We start from the raw sequence: 22,961 nt of genomic DNA on the forward strand, positions 1-22,961 counted from the left end.
CCCATTTCACACAACTTGTTGGAATGCCTAAGCTAGACTGTTTAAACATTTTCATACACCAGTGTAATTAGTTCCAAAAAGTCTTAGTAAGATCAATTTTAATGGAGGGTCTAATGTTTTTTGAAAATTATGTCTCTACTGAGCACTTAACATCCATATTGTCACATAAAAGATTGGTAAACAGACATCAGATGAGAGTAGTTGTTCTTAGAATCCACCTCCCATACCGAATAAAGAGGTTAACATTTGCATTTGATCATCATCAGGAAGGTAATCTTCTTCTTCATCATTAAACACCCAGCTGTCAAAGTCCTGCAATCCTTCAAATTCCATTACAGCCTGATCTTCAAACTCCATATTCTCCTCCACCGCCTGAAACAGTTCTTCTTCTTCAGGCATCTCACTAGTCACCTTAGCCATTGACTCTTCTGCTAATTGCATGGTTGGGGGACTCTGCTTGCTTGCTGAAGAAGATGGAAGCGATAATGGAAAGACTAATTTACTGCATCTCATGGCCATTGTTTGGTTCAAAGTAGTATTGTTTTTGGTTTGTGGAGGTGGTGGCGATGATGATGGCAGTAGATGATTAGAAGCTTTTGGCCTTCGAATGTTGCTTGGCTTATGTATGTGTTGAATTTGACGTTGAAAGCTCGCTTTCTTGCCTAATGTTGTGTTCCAATAGTTCTTTATTTCATTATCAGTTCGGCCTGGTAGTCTTCCAGCAATCAGAGACCATCTATAAATTCATCAGACAAACATATTAGTAAAGTTTGAAGAGAGTTCGCAGAAAGCATTCGGCCTTGTAGTTTTCCAGCAATCAGGTGGCTCTTATTTTTTGCATCAGGTGGCTCAAACTTAGCGGATTCAGCAACCTAAGACAATATTCTACCACTTGTATTGTTCAAAGCAATCCCTGAAACGGGTTGATTAGTTACCAACACAAACTTGCTATTTGGTTTGTTTTGTCTGCATTTAGGAGATAATTTTTTTTTTTTGATGAAAATGAAGCTTCCTCGTGATTCAAATTTGGTTTAAAATATCAAATTAAATCGGCTGATTTAACCAGCCAAACTATGAGTATTATTGATCGCTTCAATTAGTTCAAAAACTGCCTTGCAGCCAAGTAGGACAGAACTGGAAAAATAATCCATCGAACCGTTGGTGAGTAAATTGAATTTTCTTGCTCAATTTGACTGCTTCCTTCTTTTATTTACTTCTATATATTTTTAGTTGATATATACTTGAGGCTTTATTTGGGACGACTTTATTACTGCTTGTTAAAGAATTTTTTTAGCACAAAAATATTAAAATAAATTTTTTGTACTTATTAATTGTGTCCTAAAATATTCGCGGCGGTAGAGAAATATATAATTTAATGTCTTAGCGTTGTAACAAACATATAAGAGAGAGGGTGTAGCATTCATAAGAGACACCAGCGTTTTTACGTGGAAGCCCCTGAATATGGGGAAAAACCACGGGGACTGGCCTAGTTTGAATGAATCCACTAGTATTTGCAGTCGATTACAAATGAGGCCCTTCCTTGGGAGAAGGCCTTGGCTTGATGGTACAAATGTACATTATATAGAGTGCATTACATGGTGGGAGTTATAATAATCAACATTGATATGTTTGTTTGGTCAGCAGGACCATAGTTGATAAGATAGAGGTCGGAAAGACCATAGTTGGCAGGAGATCGGGGTCAGAAAGATCGTTGTCTGGTGAAGGAGGTCGGAACGACCGTAGTATGGGACGGAGGTCAGAAGGACCGTAGTCGATAGGAGACATGAGCCTGAAAGATCATAGTTGGCAGGAGGCCGGGGTCTGAAAGACCGTTGTCTGATGATGGAGGATGAAACGATCATAGTAGGCGACAGAGGTTGGAAGGATCATAGTCAACATGAGACTGGGGTCTGAAGGACCGTTGGTGTATGGCGGTACTCTGGTAGAATTCTAAGCATCAGTTGATGACCTTATAGAAGTTCAGGCCTAACGTGTTGGTCCGGCAAAAGTCCGGGCCTCAGGTGTTGCTCCGGAAGAAGTTCGGGCCTCAGGTGGTGGTCCGAAAGAAGTTCGAGCCTCAGGTGGTGGTCTGGCGGAAGTCCGTGCCTCAAGTAGTGGTCCGGTGGAAGTTCGTGCCTCAAGTGGTGGTCTGGCGGAGCAACGATGTCACGCGGTGGTCCGATAGAAGTTCGTGCCTTAGGTGGTGGCCTAGTGGAGCACAGGACCTTAAGTGGTGGTCTGGTGGAGCAACGACGTCAAGAGCGGTGGTCCGGCGGAGCAACGATGTCAGGCGGTGGTCCGGCAGAGGTGAGGGCCTCAAGTGGTGGCTTGGTGGAGCACAGGGCCTTAAGTGGTGGTCCAATGGAGAAACGACGTCAGACGGTGGTCCAGCGGAGGTGAGGACCTTAAATGGTGGTCCGACGGAGAACCGATATCAGGCGGTGGTCCGATAGAGGTGAGGGCCTCAAGTGGTGACCTAGTGGAGCACAGAGCCTTAAGTGGTGGTTTGGCAGAGCAACGATGTCAGGCGGTGGTCCGACGGAGGTGAGGGCCTCAAGTGGTGGTGCGACAGAGCAACGATGTCAGGCGGTGGTTCGGCAGAGGTGAGAGCCTCAAGTGGTGGCCTGGTGGAGCACAGGGCCTCAAGTGATGGTCCAGCGGAGAGCCGACGTCAGGCGGTGATCCCTTCGGAGGTGAGGGCCTCAAGTGGTGGTCCGGCAGAGCAACAACATCAGACTGTGGTCCGGCAGAGGTGAGAGCCTCAAGTGGTGGTCCGGCAAAGGCGAGGGGCTCAGGTGGTGGTCTGGCGAAGGTCCGACGATGATCGAGGAGGAGCTTCTTCCTACTCTTTTCTTCTTCTCTTATTTCTTTCATCTCTTTTCAAGAGAAATGAGAGGTTTATTTATAGATTTTTTGGAGTGGCATGACCCGTAAATAGGTGAGAGATCAGGGGTAAATGTGGAGTGGTTTGATGGACGGCCGATATTAAATCCCTTGATCATGGGCCGTTCGTCAGACATTTGGAGGTCTTAATGATTTTGGAATTCAGTGATCTTGGGCTCGTTGGATTTGACTCATCGAGCCGCTCGATTCGAATATAACCTTGTCAAGTTTGGAGACCATTTGGTAACAAAAATTGTGTTACGAACTTTCAAACAGAACTTCGGGTCCTTGATTTGGACTCATTTGGGCTCGGATTGAGTCGAATTTGGTGTCATTGGGTTCATATTTCCGAGACGTTCAGTTCGACTGTAAATGATGAAATCGGAGTTTAGATGGTCCCAATTTTAATTTTGGAAGTTTCCAACTTGATTTGCATCGAGATTCGTGCCCGATCAACATAATTTTTTGATGACGTATTAGTACTAAAACGTTGATTTAAAAAACGGTAAGAAAGCTGTTTCAAACGAAGTCTTAGTTGATACCGGATTTTCTCTTACTTTCTAAATTGACTCCTAAAACATCAAGTCTCTAATGGGGGAAATTTTCAATGAATTATTACTGCAAAAAAAAAAAAAATCATAAATTTTAAGATATAGAACTTCTATTTTTTATATATTTAAATTAATTATAAAAAGTGAGAATCTAAAATTATGTAGGTTAATTATTTCATGAGAAAGTTTTATATTTCATAATTTCTCTATATTTTTATGACATATCTACTTGCGTTATAATTATATCTTTTAAACAACTAAATTAACCTTCACTTAAATTAAGTTTTGCTCTGCTAGGATTTTCTTTGCATTGACACATTCGTTCTTTCTTCATGCTTTTTTCTCTTCCTTTTGTCTAATCTCTTCGTTTTTCTCCTAGTTTCCTTTACTGGTTTTCCTCTCATGTTATTGGTTTTTATTTTTGGTTTATTTTTCATCGTGGTGTGTTTTCCACGCTATATTAGACTCTTAAGTGGTCAGATCCAGGTTTCCTAGACTCGAAGAACCCTTTAGGTATTTCAAGGAAGCCTTGGCTTGGGGTTCTTTGTCACAAGCTTTACCTGATTTAGTGCTTTTCACACACAAGGGTTTACCGTCTCTTTAGATTTCCAAAGAGGAGATCCTGGCTTTAGCTGTGACGTTCGAATTTGCTTTGGTCAAAAAATTTCTGATCAGACGTCCTACTTTGGATAATATCTAGAAGTTCTTCTTTGCACTCAAACTTTCCAGTAAATTTTCTCTTACTTGTTGGATCCTAGACATGTGCTCATCAAACTTTCAAATGATATGAATTACAAAAAGATTTTCTCTAGAAGAGCTTATTATATGAATAATTATTTCATGAAATTGATTAAGTGGATACCGATGTTCGACATTTCTACTAAATCTCCTATTGTCCATGCATGGATTTCTTTCTCATATTTAAGCCATCATCTGTTTACTCACTGTATTTTGCATGGTTTAGATACTTTGTTTGGTCGCCCCTTATAAATCTATAATGCCACAACTTTAGGGTCTCCCACCTTCTGTGGCGTATATCTTAGTTGAGTTGGATATCACAAAACAATACCCTTATTCTATTTGGGTAGGGCTAGAGAAATATGGTAACATTCATAAAGTTGTCATGAGAGATTTTCCCTAGCTTTTTTGAACATTGTAAGGCTTTGGGACATAATAAGATGTAATGTTATCACTTGCATCCTCACTTAAGGAAACATAACATTATCAAAATGGCTAATTCTCTTGTCCCTATTTCATAGGATGTTTGACATTGATTAAGTGGATATCGATGTTTGACATTTCTACTGAATCTCCTATTGTCCTTGTATGGATTTCTTTCCCAGATTTAAGCCCTCATCTGTTTACTCACTGTATTTTGCATGATTTGGGTACTTTGCTTGCCCTTACAAACCTATAATGCCACAACTTTAGGGTCTCCACCTTTTGTGGCGAGTATCTTAGTTGAGTTGGATAAAACAAAACAATACCCTTATTTTTTTTGGGACATTTAGGTCATTTAAGGCAAACTCACACACACAACGCATACACAGAGACTTGAATCTTAGACCTCTTAGTTGGTAGCCTTAGCTCTCAACCAATAGGCCAAGGAGAGTTGTGTTACAATACCCTTATTCTATTTGGGTAGGGCTAGAGAAATATGGTAACATTCATAAAGTTGCCATGAGAGCGATTTTCCCTAGCTTTTGTGATCATTATAAAGCTTTGGGACATAATAAGATGGAATATTATCACTTACATCCTCACTTGAGGAAACATAACATTATCAAAATGGCTAATTCTCTTGTCCCTATTTCATAGGATGTTTCTGTTTCAAATGCTACAGTTCTGGATAACATGCCTACCAATGCTACTCGAGAAAAAATTCCCGATCCTGCTGAGGTTGTAGAATCAGCTGTTTAACCAAATTCAAATGCTGAAGCCCGTCCTAATATTCCTAATAATATTCTTCATGATCCTTGTTCTCCTCATGTTGAGGCTATGGTAAAGGTCATCTCGGGTAATATGCCCAACTTTCCTAATCCTATTTATGTTAATCCTAATATAAGCATTGATTCTACTTTCAAAGAAAACTCTGATCGCATTGATTACATGGTTGACTTACCTGCTACATCTAAAAATAAAAGGAAAAACATGAATATTATGGTGGATGCTAATTTTTTGAATATTGATTCGGTGGCTTATGGTAATTTTATTAATCCTTCACTTCCCCCCTTTACAGGAAAAGCGACGCGCTGTATGGCCTGAATACAGTGACAAGTGTGCAAGGGCCGCTGCACCGGCGCCCGGGTGTAGTGTTAAATAGGCAAGGGTTCCCACATCAAGGACGGATGTGGGCAAAGAAGCTAGTCCATGAAACTAAAATTAGGATAGGAACTTGGAATATAGGTTCCCTTACAGAAAAATTAATGGAATTAATAGATATTATGATTCATAGGAAGTTAAATATTTTGTGCATTCAGGAAACTAAGTGGGTTGGAGAGAAGGCTAAGGATATTGATAGTTTAGGATTTAAACTTTGGTATTCGGGTAGGAGTCATACTAGAAATGGTGTAGGTGTTATTATAGATAAGAGTTTAAAGGATAATGTTATAAAAACTAATAGGATTGGAGATAGAATTATAGCTTTAAAGATGGCTTTACCCTTAGAGATAGGATACGGAATGAGCATATACGTGAAAAGGTTGGAGTAGCTACAATAGAAGATAAGATTAGAGAAAGTCGTCTTAGATGGTTTGTTCACATAAAAAGGCGGCCTTTCGATGACCCGGTTAGGAGAGTAGAGGTATTAGATTTGACTTATGTTAAGAAAGGTAGAGACAGACTTAAAAAGACTTGGTTGGAAAATATTAGGAATGACCTTTCTTTTTTAGATTTAAACGAGAATTTGACTTTTAATGGGACACAATGGAGAAAAAGGATTCATGTAGCCGACCCCACGTAGTGGGATAAAGGCTTGATGTTGTTGTTGTTATTGTTCCCCCCTTTACTCATGTTCCATCATCTTTGGCTACAAAGGGTAAAAAAATGCTTCCAAATTTAGATAAGGAAAAAGAACTCTTCTATAAACTCGATGTTTCTAATGATTTGGTTGAATCCTCTAATGTCGAATCTCATTTATATTGGAAAGATGGAGAATTGCATTATGAAGAGGAGGTACATTCTAAATTGAAAAATGTTTCAAAATTTAAAGCAAGACATAGTTCTTTTGATGATTTCAAAAGAGGTACTGATAAGAAAAAGAAAAGGAATGCAAATCAAAATAAATTCAATGTGCTAGCTTATCACTCTAGGTATACTAGATCTAAAGTGGCTCCTAAAACTATTTTTTATGATTAAGTTCATTATTTGGAATGTTAGAGGGGTGTGCAATATCATTTCTCTCTCTCTCTCTCTCTCTCTCTCTTGTATTCGAAACTTGTTTAGAATTCATAACATCCCCTTTTTAGCTATTTAGAACCTCTAGTTCATTCTTCCCATGAAAGATTTTAAGAATGTGATTTTGGATTGTGGGTTGGTTGATATTGATTTCTCTGGCTCTGAGTATACATGGTCTAACAATCACCTATGACAAAGACTGAACATATTTTTATTTAATGTCGAGTGGGTCTCTCTAATTTTAACACTACTTTTCATCATCTTAGTAGAACTATTTCTAATCATGTCTTGTTATTAATTTCTATAGATACTCATATTAAAAAAGGACATCTCTCCCTTTCATTTTCAAAATATGTGGTTGCATTCTCTTGATTTCTATAAGGTGGTTGAGATAAATTGGCGGTTTCCTTTACCTTACTATGATGGTAATAATGATATTACTTTATTCTCTCTCAAATGCAAGCAGCTTAAATAAGTTTTAAGATGGTGGAACAAAAATGTGTTCGGTAATATTTTAGAGAATATTACTAAAGATGAAAATAAAGTTATCTTGATTGAGGATAACTTCATCCTTAATAGATCTAATGAGAATAAGACTACTTTGATTAATTCTATGAAAACTCTTTTGGATCTACAATTATTGGAAGAGGAATATTGGCGCCAAAAAGTTATTTCTAAATCCCTAACTGATGGAGATCAAAATATTATGTATTTCCATGCTAAAAAAAGTATTTCTATGCTCGTGCTAAGAGTAGGAAAGCTAAATGTTATATTCACATACAATACTAAACTGGATGATGGTACTTATTTGGAGAATGAGGAGGATGTTGCTAACTTTGTTATTGATTATTTTAAGAATATTCTTGGTGTTTCAAAAATTGTGGAACCTCTATCTATTCCTTCTATAATTAATGATGTTGATAATCTTATGCTTAATATATAAGTGCCCGAATTAAATTGAGATTCATTATATCCTTATGGATATGAACAAGGAAGCTATGCTGGTCTTGATGGCTTTACTATTTCTTTTTATCAAAATTGCTGGAATATTATTAAAGATGACTTTTGTAGAACTGTCATTGGTTTTTTTAATGGTATGACTATTCCTAATATTTTACTAGCATGTCTATAGTTCTTATTCCTAAATGTGATAACCCTAACTCTTGTTCTGACTATAGAAGCATTAATCTATGCTCTATTTTTAATAAGATCATTTAAAAAATTCTTGCTTCTCATATGACTAACATTCTCCTCAAAATTAACTCTCAGCTTAAAACTAGTTTTGTTAAAGGGAGGGGTATTGTGGATAATGTTCTGTTAGCTAAATAACTTATTGATGATGTTAATGTGAATGTCTCATGTAGAAACATGGTTATCAAGTTTGATATATCCAAAGCTTATGATTATATAAACTGGTATTTTATTTATAAAGTATGCAGCTTTTTGGTTTTAATGATACTTGTATTGATTTAATTTCAAATATAATTAAAAATGTCTAGTATTCCATTATTATTAATGGTAATAGTAAATATTTCTTTTAAGTTCATCAAGGGATTAGGTAGGGTGATCCTCTCTCACTTACTATTTTTATTATCGTTTTTGATATTTATTTAGAGGTTTGCATACATTATTCTCTCAATATAAAAGTTAGATTTACATTAATAAGGGTGGTATGCTTATTTCTCATTTATGTTTTTCCAATGACTTTGTTATCTTTTACAATGGCCATATTAAAAATGTTAAGATGGTTTACAATTTTCTTTTGAGGTTTAGTCAAGAAAGTGAGTTAAATTTTAACCTAAAGAAGTGCTCCTTCCTTCAGGGGAAAGGTATGATCCAAAGAAATATTAATCACATCTCTCATTATATTGGATTTTCTATGTAGAATCTCCCCATATTTTACTTATGCACTCTAATCTATAAAGGTCTCAATAAAAGTTTATTTTTTGATAAGATTTTTTAATCTATTAATGCAAAACTGACCTCTTGGGAATTTAAATTTCTCTCCATGGATGGATGTATGGTTTTAATTAAGATTGTTTACTCTTCCTTACCATTATACCTTTTTCAAACTATTAACCTCCATTCGGAGGTTTGTATCAGAATGAAGAAAATTTTCAATAAGTTTTTTTGATGTTCCTCCTCTGATTTTAAAAGGATCCACTTGAGATGATGTAACTATTGTACCAGTCCTATTTGGTAGGGGGGCTTAGGTGCAAGTCCATTAAAGATATGGTTAAATGTTTCTATATAAAACTTTGGTTGAAATTCAGACAAAATAATTCACTTTGGGCTAACTTTATAAACTTAAAATATTACAAATTCAATCATTCATCCCGCTATTTTCTTAAAATGATCAATCCTAGGTTTGACACATATTATGTAGTATCAAGTGACTGGGTGAATCTTTCTTGCATTGGGGTATTGGGAATGGAAATTCTTTCTTTTGGCAAGACAACTAGATGGGTTCTAGCTCCTTAGATTCTAGTTATTTCCATACGCATTCTACCTCGAATTTAAAAGTTTTTGAATTTGTATGCAATGGTGAAAGTTTGATAAGGATGTTAAACATAAGTGAACTTGTCCCTAAGCACACTAATATGAAAGTAATATTTTAACTTTGATGTAAAAACTGACTAACTCGTATATAATTATAATAATGGTGATTATATTATAATCATCACAAAAAATATTAATAAAAAATTTTCACCACATAGTAATTACATAAATAAAATGCAAAAAAATAAAGTATGGAAAATAAAAATTAGAACAAACACACCAGAATTTATATTGGTTTGATCAAACCATGACCTGCGTCCACTCCCCGAAGTTCTCTTCTCTAGGTATCATACTATCACTATAGTTTATCTCTTTTAACTCCCACAGCTAGGCAGAGAAGTCCTTATAAAATCTCTTCCACCAACCAAGTGTGGTAGAGGATTGTAATCTTTTTCACCCTCTTAGTGAGATAGAGAACTTGGAATACTTTTCATCCTCTTTGTGAGGCAGAGAATTTAGATCCTTTTCACCCTCGTGGTAAAGCAGAGAACCTTGGAATCACTTTTACCTTCCTCGGTGCGACGGAGTAACCAGGTTCTTTGTAGCCAAAGCGATCCTTCCCAAAACTTACCTCAAGACAAACCTTGATGTATGGAGGAACTCAGGAGCAAGTTCATCATAACAACAATGTGGAACTCCCTCTCACTCTCCCTTGAATCTATAAGAAATTTCTCCCTCTCTCAAATTGTACCATTTCTCTCCCAAGCTCTAGGCTCTCTCTTCAAACTTTTAAAAGAAATAACTCAATGAATGAAAAAAATACTCAAACAAAGTCTTATGAGAAAGCATAAATAGAGAGATCAGAAAAACCTAAAAAAGTCAATTATGTCATCTCTGATCGTATAGTACGATCCTTGATTGTATAGTATAATTATTTTGAATATATCCTTATTAGTATTATAGGAAAAGTAAGAAGTTGTATGACTTGTTCAAGTATTTGAGCTAATCATCCAGTACGATATAATCATCATCTAGTATGATTAGTACAATCAAATTGGATTATCATCATGTATGATTTGTGATAATAAATTATCATCCCATACAAGGATCTGATTATGTAGTACGATTTGTCCAATCATACAGTACAATCTTACTGGGCAAATTAATCCAAATTTGATCCCTAATTGCAGGCTTAATTTATGTAAGATTTAATTACATCAAATAGTATGATACCTATAATTCCATACAATTATCACATAATTTGTATTTTAAACTATTACCTAAATAATGATTAGCGACTAAATTTATGATTTCAACTAATTATCCTATACGATCAAGATAGTCTAGTATGATTAGTTCAAATAACATTAAATACATAATTAGTCGATTTAATAATTTTATGAGTAGCTGATTATACAGTATGATACCTATCATATAGTATGATTAGTTCAAAAAATTACTCTTTTTATTTTTCTCTCTATCTCATTCCCATGAGTGTGTGTGCACAATCACCAGGCTAGCATACAACTTTACAGTACTTGACTTAAGAAATTGAAAAAAATACATAAATGAATTTTACAAACTCTTTTAGCATATCTTACTATACCCAATCTTAAGCCCTGAATATTTATTGACTTGTACATGATAAACCTAAAATGGCAGTACACACAATAACAAATAGGTAGTACAAATATTTAGAAACATAAAGATACAATCAATAATATTTGTTATCATCAAAACAATAAACTCAGAAGCCTGAATAGTAATAATCTCCCCCATTTTGATGATGACAATTTTTTTTTGGTTGAATTTGTAAGCTAATATTAGTTTATCCTAATCTCTCCCTCACTAAGAGAATTATATTAAAAATAGGGGAAAATTGATTTTTTATATTAATTTTAAAAATTAAAACTAAATAACAAATGCAACCAAATACCTTCTCCCCCTTTTGACATCATAAAAAAGGAGAGAAAATATAACATCTAAAATTGAATTATATGCAGAAATAAGTTATAACATATAATCATACATAAAAATAATTGACAAACCAAAAATTGGATAAACAAACACAAAAAAAGACAAACAAACACACAAATGGATAAAAAAAATACACAAATAGATAAACAAATACACAAATAGAGAAACAAACTTTATACCTGATTGGAATTACCAATCGAATCCTTGACTTTTCATTATAAGTTTGTTATCTCATTATCTTCTTCCTGTTCTGATGAGTCAGAAGCTAAGTCTGCTTAGGAGATTTTTTGTTTCTTTTTATTTCCGCTTATTACAATTAGCTTATCTTCACTTTTTTCTTTTACATGGTGTTTCTTAAAATTGGGGCATTCATATTTTAGATGCTCAGATTTCCCACACCCAAAGTAGATAATGTTAGAAGCATACTTGTCATAACCAAATATTAATCACAAATTTTAACCATGTAGTAATCACAGAAATAATGTGTCAAAAATTAAAATACATAAAATAAAAGCTAGAACAAACACACCAAAATTTATAGTGGTTCGATCAAATCATGACCTACATCTTCTCTCTGGAGTCCTCCTCCCTAGGTATTACACTATCACTATAGTGTTTCTCCTTAAGCTCCCACAGTTAGGTGGAGAAGTTCTTACAAAATATCTTTCACCAACTTGGTGCAACAGAGGATTGTAATCCTTTTTATCCTTCTGGTGAGGCAAATAACCTATAATTCTTTTTTGCCCTCCTCGTGAGGTAGAGAACTGATTGAAAGTTTTTGTAGGTTATTAGACCTTATAGAACTATCCCAAGGCTAACCAAGAGTGAAATGAATTGGTTGTTTTTAAATTTTTTTGGATTTTTGAAAATCATTTCTAGAAAATTTAAGCAATGATCCTTGAATATACATTTGTTTAGATATTATTCTCACAAAAGATTTTTCAACCATAAAACATTAAAGTGTAAACAAAACAAAAAAATAAAAAAATTAAAGTGAATAAAAGAACACTAAAATTTTATAGTGATTCAGTTCAAACTTGACATACATCCACTCCCTGGAGACTCCTTCTCCAGGTATTGCACTAAATCAAAGTGACTCAACTTTTGCCCCCATAGGAAGGCAGAGAAGCCCTTATAAAAGTCTCTTCGACCAACCTAATACGGTAGAGAATTGGCTCCTTTTACACCCTCCAAGTGATGGCAGCATACCGTCATATCCTTTTTCACCCTCCTAGTGAAGGCAGAGAACCGTCACATTTTTTTTACCCTCCTGGTGAAGGCAGAGAACTATCACATTTTTTTTTCACACTCCTGGTGAAGGAAGAGAATCTTGACATAATATTGAAAATATTCTCTCAAATGTTTCCAGAGGAGTTAAGAAGAAATTTTAAGAAGATAAAGAGATCCTTGCATTGGGTAACCTTGTGAATCCCTTACAACTTCTGCTCACTAGATCTCTCACACTTCACTCTCATAATCTCTCCCAAACACTCACACTCAATGGACACTCTCAAGAAAAATTCACAGCAAAGGTCTTGAGTGTTAGTTTTTAGGACTTCTTATATAGAAAATATAAGAAAAAATCTTCAAAAATTGAAAATTACTAGTGAACTGACTGTTGACCTCGTTTTTTGCTCGAGTACCCTCGAGCACCTCCGATCGATTTAATCGAACATCGTCGAGTCCAATTTGAGCTCGAATTGACGCGACTCGAGCTGGATCAGACTCGGATGTGTTCAATTAGACTCGATTAGTTTGATTTCGTCACGTCGTACTTGATTTGATATAAATTGATTATTGTTTTGAACCCATTTTTGTATGATTAATTTTGTTGCGCCGGCTCGAGCCCGAATTTGTTCGAATCGAGTCAAATTAGGACCCGAGTCCAACTCGATCTTAGCCAAATTTAACCTGATTCAGCCAAATTTAATCCTATTAAATGCCATTTGACTTTCTAAATTATTTGAATTAATTCCCTAAATCTAGTAATCGAATCGACGGCTACGATTGAGTGAAATCTTTGTTTCGGCCGAAATCCCGCATTTCAACGATCTTCTGCGATTCGAGCAAACATTGAGCAGTGAGCGGGGTCGTTTAAGGAAATTTTCGGAAGTAGAAGCCAGAGAAGATGATGCGCGGGCTTCCTCTTTCGGTAAGGGATTTGATTTACGCAGAACAGAGAGCCTCGGCTTAAGGGGGGACTCTCATTCTCTCTTCTCTCACGCATTCTCCCCCTCCCGCTCTCTCTCTCAATCCCGATCTCCCTCTCAGGACATTTGCTCCTCGCGCTCTCTCCCTCTCTCTCTCTCTCTCGATTTCGCATAGCTCACCCGCTCCCCCTCCTCTAGCCTTGCTCTCTCTCATTCGCAGAAGCTCCGACGAGCCAGGTCTGGCAGCCGCACGACCCCCACGCTCCCTCTCCTGTTCGTGACCCCTTCGGCGAGCCCAAGCCCGAAGCCCCTGGCCGACCTCCTCCCCAGTTCGTGGATCCCGAACCCGACGACACCCCGAGCTCCTTGCTCCCTCTCCAGTTCGCGACTGCAACCCCGGCCAGGCCGGTGGCTCTTCCTCTCACCCTCAGCTCCACACGTCTAGGCCGAACCCAAAGGGCTTTCTCCCGACCTCACACGTCTGGACCGAGCTCTGTCGCTGGGATCCCTGTCTTGGCCGACTGATCCCCTCCAAACCTACAGCAGCTCAGGAGGATCCAACGCCTCCCCCATTCCCGTCCGACCTTCAGCCGTCCTGACGCCCGGACCAACTGAACTCGAAGCCATCGACTCGCCTTAGCCGCTCCTTTGCAAGGTGAGTATCTCTCTCTCTCTCTCTCTCTCTCTCTCTCTCTCCTTCTCTTACTTCTTCTTCTCCCTTTCCTTTTCCCTTTGCCTTGATCTTCTTCCTCTACTCTAGCTACCATGTTTTCCTCTCATTTTAATCTAAAATCATGTGGATGATTTTAGTTGGCAGCAAGTTACACCTAGGAGGAGTTTTATTTTGGTTTAGATTGAAGTGTGGATTGAGCTCTTATGGTGTGTATGTCATCACACCTCTAATCCTTTTTTATTCTTAGTGAATGCTTTTGTTCTTTGTGTAATTGATTTCATGGTAACCTGTATAGTTAATTTTGGAACTATGTGTTGATCTTCTATGCTTCTCCCATGTGTTGATTTGAATTTGGTTGACAATGGGAAGTCATGTCATTTTGATTCATACTACATGATTTAGGGCTTTAGGTGTGAACTAGAAAATGTATAAGGTACCATTTTAGTCTTCTAGCAAGACATGCATATAAGGTGTTTGGTGGAATTCCCTTTAAAGAATTCTTGTATGATTTTGTGAGTAACTCATGAAGCTTGAGATGTTATTTTGATCTTCTATCAAGGTGTGTATATGAAGCGTTTGTTCTAATGCTTAGCATAGTATAATAAGCTCTTATGGAATGAATCTATAATACAAGTCTCATTTTGATATTATTCCCTAAAAGTGAAGCTATGAGAATCCCTAGTTTCCTTTCGTTGTCGTTGAATGTTTTCTTTTATGAGGCTAAGTTTCATTTTTGACACTCAATGTTATTCACATATTTGAAACAACGGCCTTTACACTTTTAAGATTGATATCATGTTTGACCTAAAATAGGCATTGTTTTGTCATGATATATGGAATTGGTGTTATGGATGCCAAAAATGTTGGTTTCATATCCTTCTTTGCCTAGGTTTTTTGTAGGTTAATTATTTGATGGATTACCTCAATGAAGCTTTTCTTGTGTCGAAGTTTTATTTTAAGAAAGTTTGAATAGTTGGGTTTACCTTGATTGTGATAAGTTTGAGATGGCTCTTGTGATAGCAAGCTAAAAGAATGTTCTCTCGTTGGGAATATAAAAAAGGATGGGTATGAAATTTGGTCACTTTCCTTTACATACACTTTTGGCCACTTGCTATGCCTCGTCGAATTTAAAGAGCCTTCGTGGACTTCATGATCCATTCGAGTTTGCAAGTCAATTTGACATAAGGGCTACATGCTTTATGTTGGGTGGTTTTCTTTGAGCAAAACATGAAATTTATATTAGAAAGCCTTAATATTTTCTTATAGTAGAATTAGTTTTCTATCAAAATATTCGTTCTCTTATCATTATTTAGCTTTAAAGTTGGTTGGGAAGCCATCATGAGTCTCTTAGTTTCACAACTTATATCATGGGAAGCATGCTTAGTTGCAAGGTTGATGGATGGCGAGATAGCTCTATGCTTATTTGAAGCATGTTTCTTCATCACTTGTTGGATATTTATGTGAAAGACATGATTGGCAAGTATCACTTCTTTGTGAAAATTCCTACAGCTTTTTATAGATCTCTTCTTTTACTTTTCTTTTTTATGGGAAATGAGTGCAGATTTCGAGCGCTTTCTCACTGTTTTTTGTACAATAATACCTATGGCACTCAAATGAATCTTTTATGGCTATTCCATGGAAGTTTCTACAACCTTTTATAAAACTTTTTCCACTGTTTTTGGCAAGGAGTAAGTGCAGATTTTGCTTGTTTTGGGGTTCCAAACTGCTGTTAGAAACTATTAAGTGCAGATTTTGCTTGTTTTGAGTTTCCAAATTGCTGTTGGAAACAAGTATATTCAGTTTTTCATTGGTTTTGAGATGCCGAACTGTTTTGGTAGCATGTCTTATGTAGCTTTCCTTATTGTTTTGAGTTCCAAATTGTTTGAGGGCGAATTACATGTAGATTTCTCGCTGTTTTGTGCTTTGTTATTTAAAAAAAAAATGAGATATTGACATCCTTAGCACCATTAGCAAGTGATAGAACAATAGTAACTACTCATCCCCCTTTTGCAAAGTAATGTTTATAGAGGTGTTAGAAGCTTTCATGAGTTATAAAATTGAGTTGTTGTTCTTGTAGATTCATATTCTATCTTTGTTTTATGGCAATTTTATTCATTAAAATGGTCATTTGAGTATGAGGTGGTTAGTTTATATTGAAGGTTTCATAACCTTGTTTTGGGAAGTTATGCGGCATATTTAAGAGCATTTACATGCCTTTTCTCTTAAGGTTGGACATTCTTAGTTATCATATGACATGTCTTTGAGAGTGTTTATGAATGATTTTATGGTCGAAAGCTTTCTTTATAAGTCGATTTGTGTATAGTAGCTTTAGATTTGTTTTTTTTTAAAAGGGTTTTTATACGACGAATTTTGTGAAGGCTTTATAACGAGAGGTTGTATACAACTTTCTTGTTAGAAAGCTTTATGAATTTCATACCCCACTCCAAATGAAGGAAAAGGCACTTGATTGTGGGTCTTTTTGTAGGATTTTGGGGCTAACGAAAAGAAGAGATTTTGGTAGATCATTTGTGTAGGATTTTGTGTGGCATTCAATCTAGAGATTTTCATAGAGTATTTTGAGACTTATAATTTGGTGATTTGCTTGGTGTAGAAAAGTCCTTTAGTAGTTTTCTCTTTAGAATAAGCTAATGCTTAGTACATGGATTGCTTCCTTATTGAATCACATTAGTTTTCTAAAAGACGAGATTTAGGATTTGGAGCTTTAGGAGCTTGGTGTTAGAGGGCCTTTTAGTGTCTTTTTGGAGCAAGATAGTCCTTGCTCACTTGTTTTTTTTCTTCTTTTAGTGTTAGCTTCTAAAGTTAAAAATTTGGGATTTCGGATAAATATAAAACAAAAGATAATCTTGTTTTAAGTTTAATGTTAGGAATTTGTTTCCTTTAGTTATTTTGGGCTTTGTTTAAAGGGTAGTTAGATTATTTGAGTTGAGTCTTATATCAAGTGTCTTATTTGGATTGTGGGAACAATAAAGGGCATTGAATGTTGCTTTAGGATACACTTGACTTTAAAGAAGTGTGTCCAAAACAACAATGCCTACATCTCTTTTATATACGATTTTCATTCTTTTTCTTTTTATTGCATCTAGTTGCCTTTTGCTTTATCTTTTGCTTTATTTATCGTTTCTTTCGTGCTTTAATACTAAACACTTGCAAAATGAGGAGAGCCCAAAACACAAGTAGTCCAATCGGTGTACAAAAGGTACGTTCTAGTTTTTTTTTATTGCATTTCCATTTCTTTATATTATTATTTGCTTATAGAACATGCTTTGATCCCTCTTTCTTCTATGACATGCGAGGTACCTTTTGGAAAGCAATGGACAAGGAGCGTGGGAGCATTTGGAGAAGGAGCTAGGACAATTGGATCTGAGCATCAGTCGCCCCAATTCATTCCGGTAGGGGCGCTACGGGCAGAACCACCGGGTCGTAGGCCCCGGTGCTGTAAGCTTTCTTAAGAAACTTAGAATATCTTTAGGGGCCTAGATGTTTGTACGCCTCCCACCCTTAGGGCCTTATAGAAACTTCAATTATATTTTGAACTACTTTTACCTTTCTTTCTAGATCCCTAAAACACTGTGACATATGTATAGAAGTCTTAGGAATTAGAAAACAACACCACTTTTGATCCTACAACACTAGTAACATCTAAGGACAAAAACTAAGGACTGAGTCATAGAAAATATAGACTTAGGTTGCATGTTCCCTGTAGGATAGAAACATTAAAACAAACAAAAATCTAGTGACACGCTTTCATAAATTTAGATTTTTATTTTCTTAATTCACTAATAATCAACCAATCAATCTTAATCTAATTCCTAAAATATGTTAAAACACCCAATTCTTAATTAAACTTTTTTTAACATTATATTACCATTAAACTTTAAAATCTAAAATACAAATCTAAACCAATTCCAACTAATTTAATAATTAACTCCTAACCAACCAAAAATTTTAAAAAAGTAGACTTAATTAGGAGATCAAATTATAAACCAAAAATTCATTAGGATGAAAATACTTCTAAATATCAAATCCTAGAATAATCTTTAAAATAAATCAACAAATCTCCTTTTAATAAAATACATAATCTATCTTTTCCTTTTCTTTTCATAACAAATTAAAATAACCTAACAAAGTTAATTATCACTGGGTAACCCAGGCCTACGAGGCTATTAAATTAGCCCCAAGGAGGGTGAAATAAACCTCACGGCTTCGGTGTGAAACAAAGGTGATAATTAATCAAATACTAAAAATAAAATATTTAAAATTAATCTTAAAATACTAAGATTTGAATTTTAACCAAAATTCCCTTTTGCCCCTCTTAACAAACAAGAATGCAAAAATAATTTTAATTAAACTATCCAATATAGGACCTACCAAAACCACACAGCTTACACACACTTAGATGAGTTTGCTAGGACACGACTATTAGCTTTAGGTTAGGTTGTTGTTCTGCTTTTCTTTTATGTGCTGTGCTGTGACGCTTTGCATGTGACTTGAGTGCTGGTTGTTTTTGCTACCTGTTGTAGCTTTTCTGTGATACTTTTTTGTGACACTTTTTCTGCTCTTTTCTTTTCTGCACTGTTATTGTGATCGTTAGAATACCCATAGGTTAGGCACGCTTTTTCATACTAATGCTGTCTTCCTATAGGTGGCCGTGCTTACACACCGCTAAAAAGGGGGATAAAATTAATAATGTCATTTATAATTACTTTAGGTACCTGCTTCAGCTGCTTAGCCCCCAATAATTAGAGCACGGCCAAGTGATTGATTTAAGCACTTTTCATTTACATATATAACTGCGTGGATGATTTTTGTTTTATTATAACTGTTTAGGATAACCCCTGCAGGGGAGTCTAGATTTTCTTTTTTTCCAGTGATGTAATGTATTTGGTAAATGTTGTGAAAATCATTAAAATAAGGCATTTTAGAGATGTAGGAGTCCAAAGGGAAAAGAAAACCCTTATAGAGGGTTTCCTTTTTTATTTGGGCATCTTTTTGGAGCATTCACTATAAGGAGCCCAAAGGATTGAAGACGATCCAAAGACGAATCAAGAAAGTGGAAGAGAAGACTGAAGATGTAAAGTGCCTTATTTTAAGATTTGCATCGTTCCCGGGTTGTTGTCGGTGGAGCCCGGCCACCCTTACTTTTCTGTACTCTGTGATGTAATATTGTATGGCACTTGCCATGGACACTCTTTTTCGTGGGATTTTATTGTTTGCTATTGTTTGTTTACTTTGTTTGTGCAGTAGAACCAGCATGCTTTTTATAGGTTTCTTTCTTGCATGTGCTTATGCCTGATCGTTAGGCTCTTTAGGGATAAAATTTTTTCTACTCGTGATTATTAAATAAAATTTTAAGAATTAACTCACATAGAAACATAACGATTTAGGGAATAGCCGGAATCGTCCGGGGGCGCATGCACGCATTCTCTATTCTTTTAGACTAACTTCCTCGCCTGCGGGTAGAGTCCGGATAATCTGGCCTATAAGGATGAAGTGCCGGACCTGGGGAAGTTTAGTAATTCTCAAAAATTATTTTTATAAACCTTTTTAAAATTTCATGCATTTCTGATTTGGAGACTTTGACCAGCATAAATTGCATTAGCAACCAATTAAAATTAAAATTTAATTGCATTAGTTTTAGGTGCATAATACCACTCATAAGTGTGGGATAACTTAGGAATTTTTCTAGTTGTCGATCCCAAATTCTAATGTCTAAACTATCCTCCCATCTTTCTATGGACTAGACAACATGGATTTTATACGTTTAGGTGATTTTAGCTAACTTCCTTTTTCAGGCAAGGAATAAGTCCAGATTGCATTAGCTAGGTCGTAGGTGTTAATATCGTATGTATGATATTACATCTTCTATAGATTTAGGGTCTAAGGTGAGTGGTACAGGTGTACCACTATATACCTTATTGGTGGGTAAGCTTTCCATCCTTTCGGAAGCTATAAATCCTACCCATCCGCGTCACACAGATGACGCCACCTCCCTCTTTCTCTCATCCTTGCTTGAGATGCATGACCTCTTTCTTTTCTACTGTTTTTCTCTTCTTCAGACCGGATGATGACTGAACCACGTGTGATTGATTGAGCCAAAATTGAGACATTCTTCCTCCTTGATTAGGAAAGCCTAGAATTTGCCCTTGCACTAAACCCATTAAGAAGATAATCTAACGTCCTTAATTAAGAGTTTTATTAGATCGAGGTCTAAGATGTAATTAACTATGGGGGCTTGCGCCCGTAGGAAACCGATCCCCACAATCAAATAAACCCTATTCAAGTTGATGTATCGAATAGGGGAAATCTCGTGAATTTAGGGTTATATATATTATTATCCATCGAAGTGTGTAGGTGAAAGCCGCTACCCTCCATGGCTAATCGTATATATAACTCAATCTGCTCTTCCATTGGCCTGCTTGTGTCGGGTGTCAAGGCCTACGACCATTTTGTCCTACGGGACAGTGTGGTTGTACCCTTTGCATTTGAATCACATGAGCAGAATCCTTTCGGAGACCCACACTGACTTCATATCATACAGTACGATCGTGGATTGTCTGTACAAAATGTTTAAAAATCCTAGTATGAATATGTACAAACCTAATTTCATACACTATCAATCATCTGTACGAACTAAAATCATACTGCATGAATAGTTCAAAAATAAATATGTTTGTTTGGTATGATCCTGTATAAACCTAATTTCATATACTATCAATTGTCAGTACGAAATGACATTGTACGCTACAGATAGTTAAGCAAATCAAGCTTTCTTTTGTCAATCTTGGATGAACCCATTTTCGTACTCTATCAGTCGTCTGTATCATTTGACATCGTATAATACGAATAATTTAAAAGTACAAGCCATGATTTGATTAACTATATTTTAGAGTAAAAACATGGCAAATTATACAGTACGATTAGAAGTCATACAATACGATTTGTTTTACAATTTTAAGTTTTGACTCTCTTTCTCTGTGTGTATGTGCACGGTTACCCAATTACAATCACACTTTCTCAAACTGAAGAAAATAAAAATAAAGATTTATAAACTTTATTATATGAAATTCTATTCTACTATGTCGTGAAGTCTTCAACAGTCTGAATTATGATTTTTCTAAAATGTTAGTACATATAAAAAAATGAATAGAAATATCTAGTATATGTCAGGAGAAATCATAATATTTTGCTATCATCAAAAATCACAATCTTAATCTTAATTCCTGAGTTGCAATACTGATAATCCTTTTTATCCTCCTAGTGAGATAAAGAACCTTAGAATCACCTCCACCTTCCCCAGTGTAGTGGAGTAGCTGGATCCTTTATTGCCAAAGAGATGGTTTTCCTAAAACTTCTCTCAAGATAAACCTTGATATATGGAGGAACTTGGGAGCAAGTTTGCTAGAGCAACTATGTGAAACTCCCTTTCACACTCCTTTAAACCTACAAGGATGATCTTATCCCTCTCTCATACTCTACCTTTTTTCTCCCAAGCTCTAGACTCTCTCTTCAAACTTTCAAAAAAAAGAAAAGAAAAAAAAAAAACATCCAACTTCGTTGATTTCTAATATCCATAACCTATAAATAAGAGTAAAAAATTAATGGATTTATATATTTCTAATATCCATAATCTAAAATTATGTTACACTTATTAATGAAATGATTGCTCAAAGTCACAATCCCCTCACTAGGTCTACTAACCACTAAAGCAAAAAGATATGGAGTAATGCTGATCTCCATAATCCAACTTTACCTTCAACTCCCTCTTTAGTCTTATCAACAAGAAGAATATCATTAATCAAAAGCATGCACCAAGGTATATCCTAAAGCAAATGTCTAGTGATAACATCCATGACTAAAGCAAAAAGATATGGACTTAAGCTTACCTTCAACTCCCTCTCTAGTCTTATCAACAAGAAGAATATTATCAACAAAAAGCATGCACCAAGGTATATATCCTATAGCAAATGTCTAGTGATAACATCCATGACTAAAGCAAAAAGATTTTTCAAATTTACCTTCAACTCCCTCTCTAGTCTTATCAACAAGAAGAATATCATCAACAAAAAGCATGCACCAAGGTATATCCTCTAGCAAATGTCTAGTGATAACATCCATGACTAAAGCAAAAAGATAGCAAAAAAAAAAAATGCAATACCGATTGAGAGAGGGAGATGCTCGGCGGCGCGCGACCAGGAGAGAGGGAGATGCTCGGCGAAGTCCGGTGACCGTCAGCGGCGAAGTTCGGTGACCGTCGGTGATGTCAATCCACGGCGAGCAACGAACGGCGACGGAGGGCAACGGGCGAAGGAGGCGAGGTGAGAGAGAGTAGCGAAAAGAATGACGGCCCAGAGGGATCCGATTCGCATTTTAGGGCTTTTAGCGGCGGATTTTCCGGCGGAACGTCCGCCGGTAATGTTACCGTCGGACAATGCACCGGAACGTTTTCGTTGAGTTTAAATAAGCCGGTGCACAATCCGCCGGTAATGAGCACCGGAACGTTTCCGCCGTAATCTGCGTCGGAAATAATCCAGAGCCCTTTTCACCGGCGTTATTTCCGGCGCAATGGACGCCGGTAAATTTCCGGCGTCAGTTCCGCCGGAAATAACGCCGTAAAATTTACGTCGCATCATTCCTCCAGAACCTGCGCCGTCAATGCCGGCGCAAAAAAAAATCCGCCGTGTTTTCCCGTAGTGACAATTCAATGAATGAAAAAAAGACTCATACAAAGTCTTATGAGAAAGTTTAATTAAAGGACATAGAATAAAAAAAAAAAACTCAATTCTATCATCTCTGATCATATAGTATGATTAA

General features: G+C 36.2%; 1 protein-coding gene across 1 annotated transcript; it reads right to left on the minus strand.

The window, feature by feature from the left end:
- Nucleotides 1–207: 207 nt before the first annotated feature.
- LOC110110706 (transcription factor TT2-like) lies at nt 208–14,083 on the minus strand. Its single transcript, XM_020842301.1, has 2 exons — nt 13,998–14,083; nt 208–736 (listed from the first exon to the last, which is right to left on the minus strand). Exons 1-2 carry the CDS (start codon nt 14,081–14,083, stop codon nt 208–210), a joined length of 615 nt encoding a protein of 204 aa, XP_020697960.1.
- Nucleotides 14,084–22,961: the final 8,878 nt, after the last annotated feature.

The sequence above is a fragment of the Dendrobium catenatum genome, unplaced genomic scaffold (assembly GCF_001605985.2).
Source record: "Dendrobium catenatum unplaced genomic scaffold, ASM160598v2 fragScaff_scaffold_1250, whole genome shotgun sequence".
Classification (NCBI taxonomy): domain Eukaryota; kingdom Viridiplantae; phylum Streptophyta; class Magnoliopsida; order Asparagales; family Orchidaceae; genus Dendrobium; species Dendrobium catenatum.

Coding starts and splice junctions, on each gene's coding strand:
- LOC110110706 (XM_020842301.1), bottom strand. CDS start 14,083: ATGGCTTCGAGTTCAGTTGGTCCGGGCGTCAGGACGGCTGAAGGTCGG. Junction 737..13,997: donor TTGGATCCTCCTGAGCTGCT/GTAGGTTTGGAG, acceptor ATGAATTTATAG/ATGGTCTCTGATTGCTGGAA.